This window comes from Ursus americanus, chromosome 14, assembly GCF_024610735.1.
Source record: "Ursus americanus isolate L20-20 chromosome 14, mUrsAme1.1.p, whole genome shotgun sequence".
In the NCBI taxonomy this organism is placed as follows: domain Eukaryota; kingdom Metazoa; phylum Chordata; class Mammalia; order Carnivora; family Ursidae; genus Ursus; species Ursus americanus.
The window spans coordinates 69,086,340-69,104,289 of NC_142140.1; the positions used below are offsets into that span (position 1 = coordinate 69,086,340).

The following is a 17,950-nucleotide window of genomic DNA, read 5'->3' on the forward strand; positions in this document are numbered from 1 at the left end:
GTTGAGCGCCTGCCTTCGGCTCAGGGCATGATCCCGGCGTTATGGGATCGAGCCCCACATCAGGCTCCTCCGCTATGAGCCTGCTTCTTCCTCTCCCACTCCCCCTGCTTGTGTTCCCTCTCTCGCTGGCTGTCTCTCTCTGTCAAATAAATAAATAAAATCTTTAAAAAATAATAATAAATAAATAAATAAATAAATAAATAAATAAATAAATAAAATAAACAATAAAACACCTTAGAAGATAGTTACTTTCCTCGTGGGGAGAACTGTGTTAAATCTGGAGATAAAACCAGATGGTAAGTTCAAACTAAAAATGTTTCATAGGCATTTATGAGGGATATAATGAGTAGCAAAGTTTTTCAGAGGGGGAGGTTATTTTCAACTGCGGTGGTCAGGGAGAAGGTGACACTTTAAGTTGGGTCCTAAAGGAGATTAACTTGTAAATTGAAAACCGTGATAATGTGACAACTACCTCTTGATTAAAAAAAAACAAAAAACAAAAATAAAAAAAGGATTAATTCTCCCTCAGAAAAGGCAGAAAGCCCTGCTTTAATCAACAAAGATCTCTTCCTGCAATCCTCAGATCAAGCCCAGGGTCACCATACAATGAGCTCGTCACAATAGTGAAAACTATCCAAGCTTCTTGGAGGAATTTGAGATATAACACAAATATTAATTTTCCCTTCACTCAACACAAGTAAGTCAATTGTAAGCAGTTTTAACCACATAAATTAGTTTTAACCATATAAATTTTTTTCTAAACCATATAAATTTTTTCTAAATAACCTTTCTGAAGGTTATTATAGATGAGGCCTCTGAAGGAAGGGCAAATGTTTCTCTACAACCAAACTAACTGGCTCCAGGAAAGAAAAGTTTTTGAAAAGACCTTGCTAAACCTAAGATGTTAACTAACATTATTTGAAGAGCTCTGATTCTAATAACAGACACTTTTATGGAAGATTCTTTTTTTCTTGCCTTCAATTTCTAAAAGTTACTAAAAAATTTCATGGATTTCAAAAATTATTTCCAGAGGTCACCATTTCTTTAGAGTATTTTCGTCTTACAATTTTCTGAACAAAAACTCTTTTTTCCTCTTTCAGTTGTGCTTTTCAGCTCTGAAACTCAAGCCTTGTTGAACTTCAAGCTGTAGCTAACACTGTGTAAGCACTTTAAACAGAAGAGAAGGACGGGAAAGTCAGTGAGAAGGGAGAGTTCAAAGTAGCCCTTTTAGTGAGGACAGTACTGGTAGGGGTAGGAATGATTGTATATTAAGGCAAAGATTTATAGGAAGGTGGTATTTGGATATATGATCAACCATGAGTCTATTTAACATGGACATGGCAGTATTCCAATCAACACAAGTAGGGGCAATGAGCCCCAGTTTGAACAACTGGAATTCCTTTGTGTGTTGGAACAGCCTATTCCTGGGGCAGGAGAAAAAAAAAATCACTTCATGGTGATTAGTCATTTTCAGGTACAGATGAAAATACACACACAGAAAGATTGATGATTGGTCTCTTGGGCTATTCATGCTTTCAGATCAGTATTTCTTCACATGGATTTGTGGCATTCTGGCAGCTAATTCTTTGCAGGAGAAAATGGGAGGAGAGCATTTTCAGCCCTCAAAAAAAAGGGGGGGGATCGCAATTATAATAACCCATTAAAGTAGGATTCTTTGGTATTTAACAAGGTGAGGAGTCCAAATGACCACACATTCAGAGTGATTCTCCACTGTGAAGTCTCTGATGCCTAATGAGGGCTGAACTACACCTAAAAGCTCTTCCACATTCATTACACTCACAGGGTTTCTCTCCAGTGTGAATCCTCTGATGTTGAGTAAGATGGGCACTTCTACTGAAGGCTTTCCCACACTCGTGACAATCAAACGGTTTCTCTCCGGTATGAATCTTCTGATGTTGCATCAGGGATGAACTCTGGCTGAATGCTTTTCCACAATCTTTACAGGTGTAAGGTTTCTCTCCCGTGTGGGTTTTTGTGTGTTTTATGAGAGTTGAGCTCTGGCTGAAAGCTTTACCAAATTCTCTACATTTGTAGGGTTTTTCTCCAGTATGAGTTCTCTGATGTCGAATAAGGGCTGATCGATTGCTGAAGGCTTTGCCACAGTCATAACAGGCGTAAGGTTTCTCTCCAGTGTGAGTTCTCCGGTGTTGATAGAGGTGTGAACTCTGACTAAAGACCTTGCCACATTCACTACATTCATAGGGTTTCTCTCCAGTGTGAATAAGCTGATGGACAATGAGGGAAGAGTTGTGACTAAAGGCTTTCCCGCATTCACTGCATTCGTAGGGCTTCTCTCCAGTATGAATAAACTGATGCTCCATTCGGGATGAATTATGACTGAAGGCTTTACCACATTCATTACATTCATAAGGTTTCTCGCCACTATGAATTCGCCGGTGTTGAATAAAATGCATTATCTGAATAAAAGCCTTCCCACATTCATTACACTCATGATGTTTCTCTCCAGTATGGATTCTCTGGTGTTGAATAAGAAAGACATTATGATTAAAGGCTTTCCCACATTCCTTGCATTCATATGGTTTCTCTCCAGTATGAATTCTCTGATGTACTGCAAGAGCTGAATAATTACCAAAAACTTTTCTACATTTGCTACATTCATAACATTTCTTTCCATGTTGGGTTCTCTGATGTTGAATAAATGGTGCATTCTGAATTAAGGCTCTTTCATGCACATTATATTCCTTCCCACCATGAACACGCTGATAATGTTTGGTAAGGTCTGAGTTCCAGGTATAGCCTTTCCTATCTTCACAAGACTTCTCTCCATTATTAGTTTTCCGATGTGAAGTGAGGTGTATACTGTGACCAACAGTCTTCCCATGCTGATTATATTCCAAATTTTTTTCTCCATCATGAGCTATACAATGTTGAACATAAACTGAGCGATCATGGAATATTTTACTACATATATTACACTTAAGAGCTTTCTCATTTGTGCTATCTTTCTGATGTCTTATTAATTTTGAATTCTGTTTAAAGCTCTTTCCCTGAGCATCAGATGTATAAGGTCTCTCTTCTTCAGGGTGTCTTGATTGTATAACGAAGTCTGACTTCAGACTAACATATCTACCAGATTCAATACATTTGGTGTTACTATCAGCTATAGAAGTTCTTTTCTTGCGGGTAACTGTTGCTTCTTTCCAGAGTCTATCTTGAGCATTCTCTTTGATCTCTTCATATCCCCAGGCTTCCTTCAAACTGGAAGTCCTTTCATCAACCCCTGCCCTTCTCTCCATATTTATCCCCTGGTACGATTCTTTTCCAGAAAATAACTCCTGTGGGTTTGACTTTCTGATTTCCAAATCTGGAGGGGAAAAGTAAAAATGTTCCCTGTACTAGAAGAAGGAAATGACTAAAGCAGGAATGAGATAATGAAACTGCATAAATACCATTAGTCACAAATATAAGTCAAGTAGTCAACAGATAATTTATTGAACACGTATTATGGGCTAGGCACTGTGTTATGTGCTAGGATTCAATGATAAATGAAGCAGATATAGTACCAGCTCTTTTGAGATTTACAGTCTTTTGGGGAAGATAAGTATTAATCAAATAATTTCAAGAATGATAAATGCTGTAAAATAATGTGTCAGGGAGATTTTAATTGCAAAATGATCGGTACTGAACATAGGAATGAGAGCTGCCCCTAGCCGTTGAACCACTAGAATCTTCCCTTGCTTACAATACCACCACCACCGGCAGCCCCCTGTGTCCCCTGTCTGGAGTTCACTCCAGCTAGGGTCATCCTTCAATACCTACATCTTCCTTCCCACTTGCACAGTTCCCCAGGAACACTGCTTGATTATGCCTGAGGTTGCTGCTGGAGTCAATAAGATCATTAACAGTATTTTCCTTTGCTACCCTGAATGTTATCATTTGCCAGAGATTTCCTTCAGCTTTCACTTTTTTCCCTCTCTCTGGGCCTCCCAAAATATACACATACACACCCCATCAAAGACAAAGAGGGTCAAAGCTCAGGAGAATGCAGAAATTTTAGGAGGATCAGGGGATTAGGCTTACTGCTAGTCCTAGTTCAGCTTTCTTATGGGTAAACTACACATGACATACATTTTAATTGTTGTACAGTTGGGACTTCGTAACTGGGGATCTTGTAAGTAGTCTTTCAGCCTTATGAAGGGTAAGGCAAAACAGCACATGTGTTTTGCAAGCTGGACTATTTTCAAGGTAACCTTTGAAAGTTAAAAGAAGGCAACATAAGCTAAGCAGGGGAGAGAAACGGTAGCAGGGGGACTAATTCACTATCTTTAGCAAAAAAAGAGGGAACAACCTGTTCAGTCCAATGGACACTCTTCAGGTCTTTACTAGCATATATCACTATGTGCACTTCCCCTCCTTGAAATGATCTTTTCTGTTGGCTTCCATGACAATGACCTGACCTGGTTTCCTTCTACTCTGACCACCCTTTCTTAGTATCCTTTCTGGATTCCCTTTCCTTCATTTATATTGATAAAATTTGCATAACATACCTCTACTGCCATCACCCATTATTAGAAATTATTACTATTTTATTATTTTGACACCATTTTCCCCCATGTGTTTTTTTTTTAAGTACACAAGTGATACATACAGATATAGACAGACAGCTAGCAGATACTTAAATGTGTATGTTCATTGGCCTTCTAAGTTTTCTTGCAACTCTTTCTATGCTCTATTTCTCTATTTTCATGTTTCATCCACTCCCATGGCTTTAATTACCATCTATTCTCAGATGATTCTCAAAGTTGTACCACCAGTAATGATCTCTTTCCTCCACCAAGATCCATTTGACATCTCCTCCTTATATTCATCTATCTTCCAGACACCCCTACTTAGACCAGAGTTTCTCAACTGCAGCACTACTGACATTTTGTCAAGACAAGCCTTTGTGGGAGGAGCTGTCCTGTGCATGGTAGGATACTTACCAGCGTCTTTGGCCTTGACCCGTTAGATGCCCATAGCACCCTCCCAGTCTTCAGACGTGTCCCCTGGGGGCAAAATCACCCCTGTTTGATAACCACTGATTTAGACCTGTTATAGACTCTGCGAACAACTTAGAATAAACAGAACTCATCTTCCACTCCCTCCCCCCAAACGTGCCATTTCTCCCGTGTTTTCCCATCTCAGGGAAGAAACTGTCCATCTACTTACACAGCCAAGCCAGAAACCTGGTAATTATCTTTGTCTGTTTCTCCCTCACTGCCCACATATAGTCAGCAAATTCTATCAATTTTACAACCTTAAAATTGGATGTAAGATCACACTCAAACTCACATTCAAATTCTTCCATTCTCTTCTTACTTTTGAGGTAGGAAAAAACTAGGCACAACGAAGACAAAGTAAATGAAGGAGAGACTCCTACTAGAGAGGAAAGGAATGAGCTCATCAAATGCCACAGTGAGGCACAACAGTGGTCTCTGGATCAAGTGTCGGGTTAGAACTTTAAAGAGGAAGTACCTTCCTTAATTCTGGGAAGAAGCAGAGTTAGGCTAATGAGACTGATATGTCCAAATGAAGATGAGACTTAGAGGGGGCCTTAACATTTTCTACAGGCCTGGAGGATTTGTGGAAGAACCCCTAACTCATATTTCAAAAGATGTTGCCTGTCTGGTTCTTACTTACGTGTGCAGCTGCTTCTTAGCGCTTCTCTCTCCTGCATCCGTGGGTTCACTGCTTGTTCCAATTGGGAGATGATATCAGGTTTAGAAAATGGAAACCCTACTCAAGGGAAAGAAATAGAATGTGATTGTCAGTTTCCAAGACAAAGGACCACTCCATTTTCAGTACCACTCTTGTGTCTTCAAGAGCAGAAAGCAAGATAACTAACTGTCAAAAACAATTATACATTTTCTACCAAAGTAGGGTGAGAAACAGTTTAAAGATCTGCTCTGGATTCTGGAGGAAAATGTTGACCAAAGCCTCCTTTCTTTCTTCCTTTTTCTTCCTTCTTTCTTTCTTTCTTTCTTTCTTTCTTTCTTTCTTTCTTTCTTTCTTTTTTTTTTTTTTTTTTTAAAGATTTTATTTAATTACTTGACAGAGACAGAGACAGCCAGCGAGAGAGGGAACACAAGCAGGGGGAGTGGGAGAGGAAGAAGCAGGCTCCCAGCAGAGGAGCCTGATGTGGGGCTCGATCCCATAACGCCGGGATCACGCCCTGAGCCGAAGGCAGACGCTTAACCGCTGTGCCACCCAGGCGCCCCTCAGGGCCCACTTCAAATCTCACTGCTTCTATTAGCTCAGGGCTCCTTAAAAGGGCTTAAAGATGCTGGCTGAATGAATGAAGCCTTCCCAAACCTCTCTCAGCCAGACACGCTTGCTCACTCTCCTCTGAAATCATATAATATTTTCCCTAAAGCACTTTATTAAGTAGGGTGTCAGTAAATTTGCTGATTTGTGCCACACGGAGATGGATACAACAGATATCTCATGTGTTTTTGCTGATCTAAGCCAAAGGCCTCAAGTAGACAAAGGGAAGCCTGACTCTCTCCCAACCACGCTCTCGGTCCTCTGTTGCCAGCTGATAGAAGAGACTGCCAAGCGCCATCTTCACTGCTACTTCCACACAATAAGGAACACCCAGGCGCCATGTTGTTGGCAGTCCCTCCCACCCTCCTGATCCTATCTTTGAAAACTGCTGACGCTACCAGGGCTGACGAGCTTCACGCAATGAGAGAGAAATTTATTCACTTCGGGAATGAAAATGAGATTTTAGGGATGAGAGGAAAATCCCCAACTCACCTGGGACTTTGCTGCCTGGAGAAGGGCAGCCATATTCTCCTCCTCAAGATACCCCTTTTGGAAAAGGGCAGCCTCCCGAGATGGCACAACTGGAAGGGAAGAATAATAAAGGAATCCGGTTTATTAATATGTGTCTCAGACCTATTATATTAGAAATAGCCACTCGTGACAAAAAGTGCCTTTGACTTGGCTGTCATATGGTGGATCCCACAGACACCTATGTAATGAGGCTTCCAAGATAACCTCGGAGAGTAAACTGAATGTAAACTTAGTCAGGGACAGGTATGATCATTAACTGGGTTCAGGATAAGCCTGAGCCTGTGCTCTGAGAATGAGGATCCCTGTGACAACAACAACAACAAAAACCCATATACTGTTAGGGTTAGCAGGAAGCTTCCAGACCTCCTGCCTCAACTCCTTTATTCACAAATGGAAAAACTTTCCAACTTCATAGAACAAGAAAAAGGAGCCACAGAGGCAAAGGGCAACGGTACCCATCCCGGCAGTTTAGGACACAGGAAGCATGAGCCACCAGATCATGAGTATCCCAGGCCCCCGCTAAGTCTGCAGCCATCCTAGGTTCATCCCACCACACACGTGATCCACTAAATCGTAGTCCGTCATCTCCTACTCCCCTGCATCCCAGGCACCCAACGTGGGTGTTGAGAATGAATTTGTAATCCCTCTAAGTCCTTTGACTCCGTGCCCATCGAGCAAACTTCTGCTAACAATTTCCTTTCCCATTTTGATTTTTTTTTTTTTTCCTACTGGGAGAGAACCGATAATACTAACTTTGAGCACTTCTTTGAGCTTATCTTTGGGTGGTAGGGTTATATGCCATTTATTTTATTCTATATATAATTGTTTTCCTAATAGTCTAGTTTATTATTTCTTTAACTCTCACTCTCCCCCACCACCAAAAAGCAATACTTAAAGTCCCTTGTGGCGGGGGCGCCTGTGTGGTTCAGTCAGTTAAGCTTCGGACTCTCGATTTTGGCTCAGGTCATGATCTCAGGGTTGTGGGCTCAAGCCCCATGTCGGGCTCCCGGCTCAGCAGGGAGTCTGCTGGAGATTTTCTCTCTCCCTTACCCTCTCTCCCTGACCCTCCCTGCACACTCAAGCACTCTCGATCCAATAAGTAGATAAATCTTTTTATTAAACAAAAAGTCTCTTGTGGATTTGCTTGGGGAAGAAGTAGGAATTTCAAGCTCTTATCCTTATAAACAGTACAGAGTTTCACGATTTAAAAAACAAATCTAGGTCTCCTACAACGCTTTCTCACTAGAACACTGGCTCTGGAGGCTGCCTCCCTGCTTTTAAATCCTGGCTCTGCAGGGCTGTAGGGCAAGTTTCTTCTGTGCTTCAGCTTTCTCGTTGGAGAAATGGGAATAACAATGGTACCCACCTTAAAGCATTTGTGCATTAATGTATATAAAGGGCCCAAATCAGTACCTGATGCAGAATGAGCATTCAGTAAATGTCATTTATCAGTTAATTCTTATTCTTACTATTTTCTGCATATCACCACTAACCAAAATTTTACAGGATTTTCTTTCTATCCTTTGTTTTATGAAAACTAAAGGCATCATCAATGTATATGGTCATACCCAAAGCCCTTACTTCCCCACAAGATGCCTGTCGGCTCCCTGTACTGAACTCTGACAATCAGTGAAGGATGGGGTAGAGATGGGAACTCGTAAATTTCAGGACCTTGGGCAATCAGAGGGGCTGAGGGCCGGATGTCTGGGAAAACCCAACGGACTGAAGCTAGACCATGGAAGCCTCTTCTCATCTGGGCCACCCTTTTTGTATCTCCTTAAGAGAGAATACTTCTTAAAAGAGATTGAAAGGAAGTCAGGAGAAGTTCTCAATCCCACCAGAATTGGGCAATGGACCCTGCAGATGCAGGCCCCAACTCTGCACTTGACCTCTCCCATGTGCTAGAATGCCAGATCAGATCACCTGCTTCTCCATGTCCATTTCCTTTTCTCTATCCAAGGAGTCTGACTTGACCCCTCTCATCCTTTGGAGAGGCATCTGGTATAACAGAGTAGGGACAGTGAGATGTGTTACTTTTTAGAGCTTCAAGCAAAAAGGGAATGATATCAGTAAAGTTACTACTACTTCTGGAGCATTCACCATGTACCAGTTGCTTTCCATAAATCACTTGTTACAAATGAGGAAATTGATGACTTGCCCAAGGTCTCAGAGCTGCCCACACACATTTTACAAGGCTGCTGTAAAGAAAAACGAAAATGAGATTATTGTGTGCACACTGTAGGTGCCCAGCTAACAGCAGAAGCCTCTCTCACTTGTGTTTCTTACCTCTTTTCTGGAGTTTGTGGCTCTGACCCTCCATAACCACAGCCTTTGCACCGTTTGGGTAAAGCAACTTCACCCAAATCCTCCATGTCTCTTCCTGGGGTTACCAACATTCTCCCAGAAACTCTAGCAAGAGATTCTGGATTGAATTCTTCTTTTCATTGTACTTCTTCTTTCATTCGCTGAGACCCCACTCATAACAGTAATCAGGGAGTCCGAAGCAGTATATTTTGAGCTAAGACTAAAGTCAGGAAGTTCAGCAGTCCCTCAGGCTTCGGGAAGCCCATTCACAGGGAAGTCTCAATAAAACCTTTCCCCCAGGGCCCTGCAGAGACAGATGCCCAAGAACATAGATAATCACAGACAACAGGTAAAGATATTGTTACCAACATGCTTGAAGGATACACAAGTGCAGGCCATAGTGGCAAGTGCCCCGCTGAGAATGAAGGCACCTGGGTTCTCATTCCTGTGTACCAGATGGCTAGGTGACCCAGAACAAGTAACTTTTCCTACCTGGGTTTGTTGCTTTTTATGTACAAATGGGGAGGTGGATACCTACCATTCATAATGGCTACCACTGATGGAGCCCTTACTTAGTGCCTGGCACTGGGTCAACTGTTTCATATCAAATTTCCACTGAATCCTCACAATCACCACGTAAGGTAGGGACAATAAACTTCACTTTACAGATAAGGAACAGGAGAGGCAACGTTCAGTAACTTGCCTACGCGCACATCACCGAGCAATAACCGCTTTCTCGAGATGTAGACAAATGGCTCTCTTACACCCACGCCCTCCCGCGTTAACATCATCTGAGTCTATACAATGGATCCACCACGGTGTGGGTTGCAAGGTCACAAGCGCAGGTGCGCGTTGGTCTCTGACCTGGGAGCATGGACAGCCTTGGGCCCTACCTGCCTCACCTTCCAGCCAAGCGCTTCAGGCTGTGCGGGCCCTCAGCCCATTTCCGAGCAAAGGGCCTGGACGTGCCTCAGACTTAAACACACGTACACACCACCATCACGTTCACACAAAACCCAGAGCAGAGGGGCAGGGTCAAGGTGGCCGAGCCCTGACAGACAGCTCCCCAGCTCCAGCAGGAGGGATTACAGTCAGGTCAGCGGGCCCAGGGAGATCCCCAGTGGGACGCGCGGCCAGACCCCCAAGCCTGACAGTCCCCTGCTGGACACACACCCCTGTCCAACGTCTGCTCCTCCCCGGTCGAGACACGGAGCTGGTCACTGTAGGTGGGACCAGAAGAACAGACTAGCCGCGAGCGGAGCGCGCCCAGACAAAGGAGCCGGAAGCGGAAGTGCGCGCCGAGACTCCTGGGAAATGTAGTTCGGCCCGACCCGGCGCCTGGACTCGGAAAAGCACGAGAGGGGCTGAGTTGAAACCCGGCCCTGACCTCCCCGACTCCCGCTTGTTCTGCCCTGAGAAGCAAGCCACCGAGTAGCCCTAAAAAGAGAGGTTAACGTTGGCAGCCCGGCGAAAGTGGACGGGAACCATTGGGGGCGTTTACTAAACCATCAAGGACTGTCTAGAATGTTTGGGGGATGGTGGGGGTAGGGTCTGGAGAGCGGAGGTCTCCGGTGAGCTAGTCCCTCTGGTCACTCTTCATAGAATAAGCGGATCTGCAGCACTGCTTCAGAAAGCCCACCACGACAGTCCCACAACCACGCTTGAGGTTCCGCATCTTTCCAGCAATCCGGGCGGATGCCCTGTGCTTTCACATTCTGGGACAGATCTTCACCGGTTCCCACGCTCCTGCACCCTCAGCCCAGAACCTGGGTCCTTTGACGGCCTTTTGGGTTTCTGTCACCGAGGTGTAGTAATCTGAGACATGGAGAGGTAGGGCCCACTCCGAGCGATGAACACATCTACTGTACCACTCTTCTTAGCAACCTTGATGTTTACGTGTCTCAGTCCAAAAGAATGCTGCATTGTTCCTATTACTTCCTGTTTGCTAGCCATTTCCATATGCGTGACAGTCCTCCAGATTCCTTAGTGATTGATTTTATATGCATCTAGGTTCAGTTAATTTAACCTTTTGGGGGTACATTCTACAGCCAACTCTCCTTAATGGGCCCATCTGAATGTACTTCTACACGGTTCTACTGCGACAGGACAGAAGACAGTTGAGTTGTTGGTGTCTTCTTTATCACTTCCAGAAGCAGGAGGTGTTGAGAGGGTGTCCCAACTTCTAGGACAAATCCCCAGGCTTACCACCACCTCTACCACCCACCCCACCCCTGAGGAGGAGAACCTCTATATAAATCCAGCCTATCCAGTCCTCATACCCTGGATCCTGTCTTTCTATGCACTTTTCTACACAGAATGCACTGGGCATCACAAAAATGCTATTGTAGAGAAAGCAAAACCTCAACCATGAGATCCTTATGCCAGGATTTCAGAAGGAATGCTGAGGCCTCTACAGTTTTGGATTCAGTAGGTAAATCCCATCTAACACTCTACCAGCTGGACTCCCCCTTCTCCACACTATCCCCCCAAATCCCATAGCCCCTAGCAGTCTAATGGTTTATTTTAAATGTGTAAGGTGATAGATGCAACAGGAATGGCAAATTGTTGATGATTATTGACATTGGGTGATAGATAAATGAGTGTTCATTATGTTACTACTTCAACTTTTGTGTTTGAAATTTCCATAAAGTAAATTTTAACAATGCAAATTAACTTAAAAAATAAAGCCTATTAGACCATCTGTCTCCTATGCTCAGAATTCTTGGTTGGCTTCACACTACAGAACAAAATCTGAAGTTCATACTAGTAAGGGTCCTTGTAATCAGTTTAGTGCCACACAATCAGCATTTTTAGAGAGTGAAATAGAACAGAAAAGAAGAAAAAAACACTAGTGTTCATTACATGTAATAATATGTCTTGTTTCAATGCACTTTTCTTTCTGTTCTGTGTTTGTGCATACTTGGTTACGATGTAGTGTGTGCATGTGTGTTTGTGTGTTTTCTGTGGGTCAGATCAAGAGTTTGAAAATTATTGCTCTAGTGATCCAGTCTCCAACCTCATATCTGTCTCTCTCATCCCTTACTACTACTTTACCCTCCATCCGCATCCTCAACCCACTCCAGTCTCCTGGCCATTCATCAACATGCCAAACTCTATCCCCAGATATCCACATAGCTCTCACTCACCTTTTTCAAATCCTGTTTGAATGTCATCTTTAACACCAGTGTCTTCCCTCAACACCATAGACAAAATAGGGGAGCCAATAATGCCATTCACCACCTCCCTTATCCACTTTTGTAATTTCTTAATGATGCTTTTCTCTACTTGATGTATATTTATGTTTATCTGTTTACTATTTTCCTCTCTCCACTCCAAATAGAAGCTCCTCTGTTTTGGCCAATGTTGTATCTGAAGCAAACACTTAATAAGTATGTGTATTGTCCTGTTCATTCATTTTTTTTTTAAGATTTTATTTTTTTATTTTTTATTTTATTTAATTTAAAGATTTTATTTATTTATGTGACAGAGAGACAGCCAGCAAGAGAGGGAACACAAGCAGAGGGAGCGGGAGAGGAAGAAGCAGGCTCCTAGCGGAGTAGCCTGATGCGGGGCTTGATCCCAGAACGCCAGGATCACGCCCTGAGCCGAAGGCAGATGCTTAACGACTGCACCACCCAGGCGCCTGCCCCTGTCCTGTTCATTCTTTATTAGGTTAACTCCTAGGTACTTTTGTTGAGCTTCGACTGATCTCTTACCATGTTTACCCTTCCACCATGTGAGGACACAGCAAAAAGTCCACAGTCTGTAACCTGCAAGAGGGTCGTCGCCAGAACTCGACCATGCTGGCACCCTGATCGTGGACTTCCGGCCTCTAGAACTATGAGAAATTAATTTCTGTTGTCCATAAGCGACCCATTGTATTCTGTTATAGCAGTCCAAACAGGCTAAGACGTGTTTGTATGCATTCTTAGAATTCGAGAATTAGGCATTCTAGCAACCATTTAAAAATGATTATTCACTGAACTTCAAATATAATCATGGTACTGAAATGATTAAGTAAATACAATATATTTTAATATAGCAACACAAAAAATGATTACATAAATTATAGAGCCCTTGCTAGCAGCTTTTAGTATTTTGCCAAAGGGAAGTATTGTATTCATTGTAGATTATTTAACTGTTCTACAGGTCACCTGTGCATACCCACCCCAGGAGAAAAAAACAATCAGTATTGCAACTAGTAGAGCGTGGAATTGTTTTAATTTTCACTGGTAGTTTACAGCAGAAAATTGTTTTATTGTGAACAGCATATAGAATCTTGAGTAAGACCATCTTTGTTGGGCGCCTGGGTGGCTCAGTCGTTAGGCATCTGCCTTTGGCTCAGGTCATAATCCCAGGGTCCTGGGATCGAGTCCCATCTCGGGCTTCCTGCTTGGCCAGGGGGAGTCTGCTTCTCCCTCTGCCCCCCATCCCCGTGCTCTCTCTCTCGTGAAAATCTTAAACAAACAAACAAAAAAGAGCATCTTCATCATCTTGAGCTCTATTTTACAAAAGGAATCCACCTAGAAGAAATACAGTGAAGCATATTAGCTTATGGTTTACTTATTTCCTGGATAGGAAAAGAAGAAATTAATGCTGAGTCCCTGCCTTCCATGTGCTCCGCACACCTGCTGGTTGCTTTATATACATTATCTTATTAACTCTAAAAGCGTATTCCTATTTTATTTTTATTTTTTAAGTTTTATTTATTTAAGTAATCTCTACACCCAACATGGGGCTCGAGCTCATGACCCCCCAGATCAAGAGTCTCATGCTCTTCTGACCACGCCAGGCAGGTGACCCAGAATGTTCCCATGTTAAAGATAGTAATCATCATCTCCTTTAAAGACAATGAAATGAAGGCTCAGGGAGTTACAGTGAATAGTCCAAAGTCACACCAGCAGAAAATGACATTCAAGTCAAGAGCCAGGTATCATTTAATTCACCAGTCCTGCGACATGTTTACTATATGCTGCCTAATTGAGAAGAGATGATCATTTTCTGATGGAGATATAATTATACATCAAACTACTTGGTCCGGTTGAGCTACCGCTCATGTAAAATCCCCTTCAGCTGCCTCCAGAAATTATTTCTGGGAATGAGAGGCGCTACTGGGAGTGATTAAGAGCAAGGGTTGTAGAATCTGAAAGCTTGCACTGGAGTGTGGGCTCCACTATTAATTAATCTTTCTGTGTCTTGGTTTTTCTCATCTGTAAGACGGAAATAATGGTAGCATCGAACTCAGCAGTTTATTATTAGGATTGAATGCAATAACATAGAGCTCTTAGAATGATTCCCGGCATATAGGTAATGTTCAATAAATATTAGCTAATTGATTTGTGTAGGAAATTTTATTTTCTAACAGCAGAGGGAAGGAAAAGGCTTTAGGGAGAGAGGAGCCTGAATATAATATAGTGGGATAGGGGCGCCTGGGTGGCGCAGTTGTTAAACGTCTGCCTTTGGCTCAGGGCGTGATCCCGGTGTTCTGGGATCGAGCCCCACATCAGGCTCCTCCACTAGGAGCCTGCTTCTTCCTCTCCCACTCCCCCTGCTTGTGTTCCCTCTCTCACTGGCTGTCTCTCTCTCAGTCAAATAAATAAATAAAATCTTTTTTTAAAAAATATATATATAGTGGGATAGAATGGTACCTGGGATTTAGTGATTAGATGGTGAAGGCCAGCAGTCAGAAAAGCTCTTTTGTTGAGAGATTTTATGGGAAAGCAGTAGGAGAACCCTCTACATCTAGTTTACAGAGGTAAAGGTAAAGCCATCCTTCCCCACCTCTTCATGAACCTAGAACCTTCTAACCCTATGAAGATTGACAGCTTGAGAGTACCAAGAGGTAAAGCAGTTTTCTTTGGTACCGGCAATAATGAGGCTCCTTCGACATTTGAGCAGCCCACAAATGTTTTCCAGGGGAGCCACAGCAAGAACAGAAGAACAAGGCGGCCCCCAAAGTCTGGCCTATGCCTGTGTAGCTTCTGGAGCCTCGTTGCATAATTCCAGAAATGCCTGGGGTGACCTTGCAAGGAGTGCATGAACAGAAGGCAAGAGCAGCAATTTGAGATTATCAATTGTACCATGGTATAATGTTGTATCTTCAGATTGGGAAGATCTGAAACTTTTTGGTAGATTTTAATGTGTATATTATATGCACACATAGGTTTACATAGATGGATATCTTTGGCTTATGATCCCTGTATTCTGCATATTCATTAAATAGCCCCCATTAATAAATAAAATGTAAATGTATAATGTGTTGGGAAAGTGAATTTTGTAGAGCAAAGATTTATCTAAATGACAGAACCCCTGAGGTCCACAAATTATTTTGATGTTGTTAGAAATCAAGACAAAAAAATCCTTTTTTAAAACTTATGATATAAAGAGCACACATGCAAAAGAATACATAATGCTTAAAATAATAGTAAACCATGCCCATATATCTACTACCAGTTTAAGACATATTGCCAACGGTATGTTACTTTCTGTTACAGTTGGTGCAGAGGAATGTGATTGACATTAGTAAACAGACTGAATTTAGAAAATAGGCTAAACTTTATTTTTTATAGCTTTAATGATTTGTTGATTCTTTTAGGTTTTCTCTATTGATACTCATATCCTGTTATATCATCAGCAAATAACTAAATAAAATACATACGAGTTCATTTAATATGAACTCATTTAATCTTCACCTATATAGCTCATTTCATTTTCACAACCACCAATGAAGTAGGTATTATTTATTGTCCTCATTCTACAAAAAGAGAACTGAGATATAGAGACGCTAAGGAATGTGCCTGGGGTCATATAATATGCAGCAGAGCCAAGATTTTACATTTGAAACCTGGTAGTTTGAATCTAGGGTCTGTGATCTTAACTTCTATGAATATAAGTAATTGCCATTCAAATTTTGTCTCTTCCAGTATCCTAACCAGCCCCTCCCCTCTTCCCCCCCTTCCTGTATTGGACAGTACTGTATTCCCTCTTCTACTATATTCAACATCGACGTGATAACATTCTTGTCTCATTCCCAGTCTGCTAGGGAATACTCCTAATCGCCTCTGTTAAATTCACATTTGCTCTAGGCTTTTGGAATATAGATTTTATCACGTTAAGAAAGATTATCTGAGTTTTTAACCTAATCATTATTAGATATTAAACTTTATCAAATGATATTTCCATTTCTGTTGATTTCATCATTTTATTTTTATCCTTTTTGAGTCCATTAATGTAGCACATTTTTTTTTTTTTTTTTTTTTTTTTAAAGATTTTATTTATTTATGTGACAGAGAGACAGCCAGCGAGAGAGGGAACACAGCAGGGGGAGTGGGAGAGGAAGAAGCAGACTCATAGCGGAAGAGCCTGATGTGGGACTCGATCCCGGATCACCAGGATCACGCCCTGAGCCGAAGGCAGACGCTTTAACGACTGCGCTACCCAGGCGCCCCTGTAGCACATTTTTTAATAAGATTTTATTTATTTATCTGTCAGAGAGAGCACAAGCAGGGGAAGCAGCAGGCAGAGGGAGAAGCAGACTCTCTGCTGAGCAAGGACCCTGATGTGGGACTCGATCCCAAAACCCTGGGATCATGAGCTGAGCTGAAGGCAGACTGTTAACCAACTGAGCCCCCCAGGCGTTCCAATGTAGCAAATTTCATAGCTAGATTTCCTGATGTTAAACTCTATATGATCATAGTATCAATTAAATTCAGTTACCTAACATTCTATTTAGGATTTTTTAAATGTTTTTTTATTATATTATGTTAGTCACCATACAGTACATCCCTAGTTTCTGATGTAAAGTTCGATGATTCATTAGTTGTGTATAACACCCAGTGCACCATGCAATACGTGCCCTCCTTACTACCCATCACCGGTCTATCCCATTCCCCCACCCCCTCCCCTCTGAGGCCCTCAGTTTGTTTCTCAGAGTCCATAGTCTCTCATGTTTCATCCCCCCTTCTGATTACCCCCCTTTCTTTATCCCTTTCTTCCCCTACCGATCATCCTAGCTCTTATGTTCCATAGATGAGAGAAATCATATGATAATTGCCTTTCTCTGCTTGACTTATTTCACTTAGCATTATCTCCTCCAGTGCCGTCCATGTCTATTTAGGACTTTTGCAACTAGATCTAAAGGTAGAATTAGTTTATAATTTTCTTATTCCATGTAGTGTCCTTATCCATTTTAAGGACCAAGGTTGTACTGAGTTACTAAAACAAATGTGGCAGCTTTATCTCTTTTTATTTTCCTGTTTTTAGAACATCTTATGTAAGATAGAGTTTTTTTCTTTGAAAGTTTGGTAGAATTTGGAGTCTGCTCTCTTATTTCAATTTCTTTTATGGTAAATGCTCTGTTAAAGTTTTCAATTTAATTTTGCACTGATTTTTTTCAATGTGTATTTTCTTTTCTTTTTTTTTTAAAGATTTTATTTATTTATGTGACAGAGAAACAGCCAGCGAGAGAGGGAACACAGCAGGGGGAGTGGGAGAGGAAGCAGCAGGCTCATAGCGGAGGAGCCTGATGTGGGACTTGATCCCGGAACGCCAGGATCATGCCCTGAGTGGAAGGCAGACGCTTTAACGACTGCGCTACCCAGGCGCCCCTCAATGTGTATTTTCTTAAATTTATCTATGTTTTCAAATGTTGTTTAATAATCTCTGTTGTGTCTCCATTTTGTCTTATTTCATCTGTCTGCTTCCGGAGATTCATTACTGTCACCACAGGTTTGTGTAACTTAATTAATTTATTCATTGAACCAGCTTTAGGTTTTATCTTCTTCTTCTTCTTTTTTTTTTTTTAAGATTTTATTTATCTATTTGACAGAGA

General features: G+C 42.0%; 1 protein-coding gene across 2 annotated transcripts; it reads right to left on the reverse strand.

Moving 5' to 3' along the window:
* Positions 1-235: 235 nt before the first annotated feature.
* On the reverse strand, positions 236-10,358 carry LOC123779765 (uncharacterized). Of its 2 annotated transcripts, XM_087867644.1 has the most exons (3): positions 9,103-10,358; positions 6,778-9,014; positions 236-5,757 (listed from the first exon to the last, which is right to left on the reverse strand). In XM_087867644.1, exon 3 carries the CDS (start codon positions 3,276-3,278, stop codon positions 1,716-1,718), a length of 1,563 nt encoding a protein of 520 aa, XP_087723770.1. In that variant the 5' UTR covers positions 3,279-5,757; positions 6,778-9,014; positions 9,103-10,358; the 3' UTR covers positions 236-1,715. The 2 variants fall into 2 exon arrangements, with proteins under 2 accessions (XP_087723770.1, XP_045634223.2); XM_045778267.2 differs by having other exon boundaries at positions 6,778-10,358.
* Positions 10,359-17,950: the final 7,592 nt, after the last annotated feature.

What these genes read in the sequence shown, in the direction of transcription:
- LOC123779765 (XM_087867644.1), bottom strand. Translation starts at nt 3,278, where the DNA reads ATGGAGAGAAGGGCAGGGGTTGATGAAAGGACTTCCAGTTTGAAGGAA.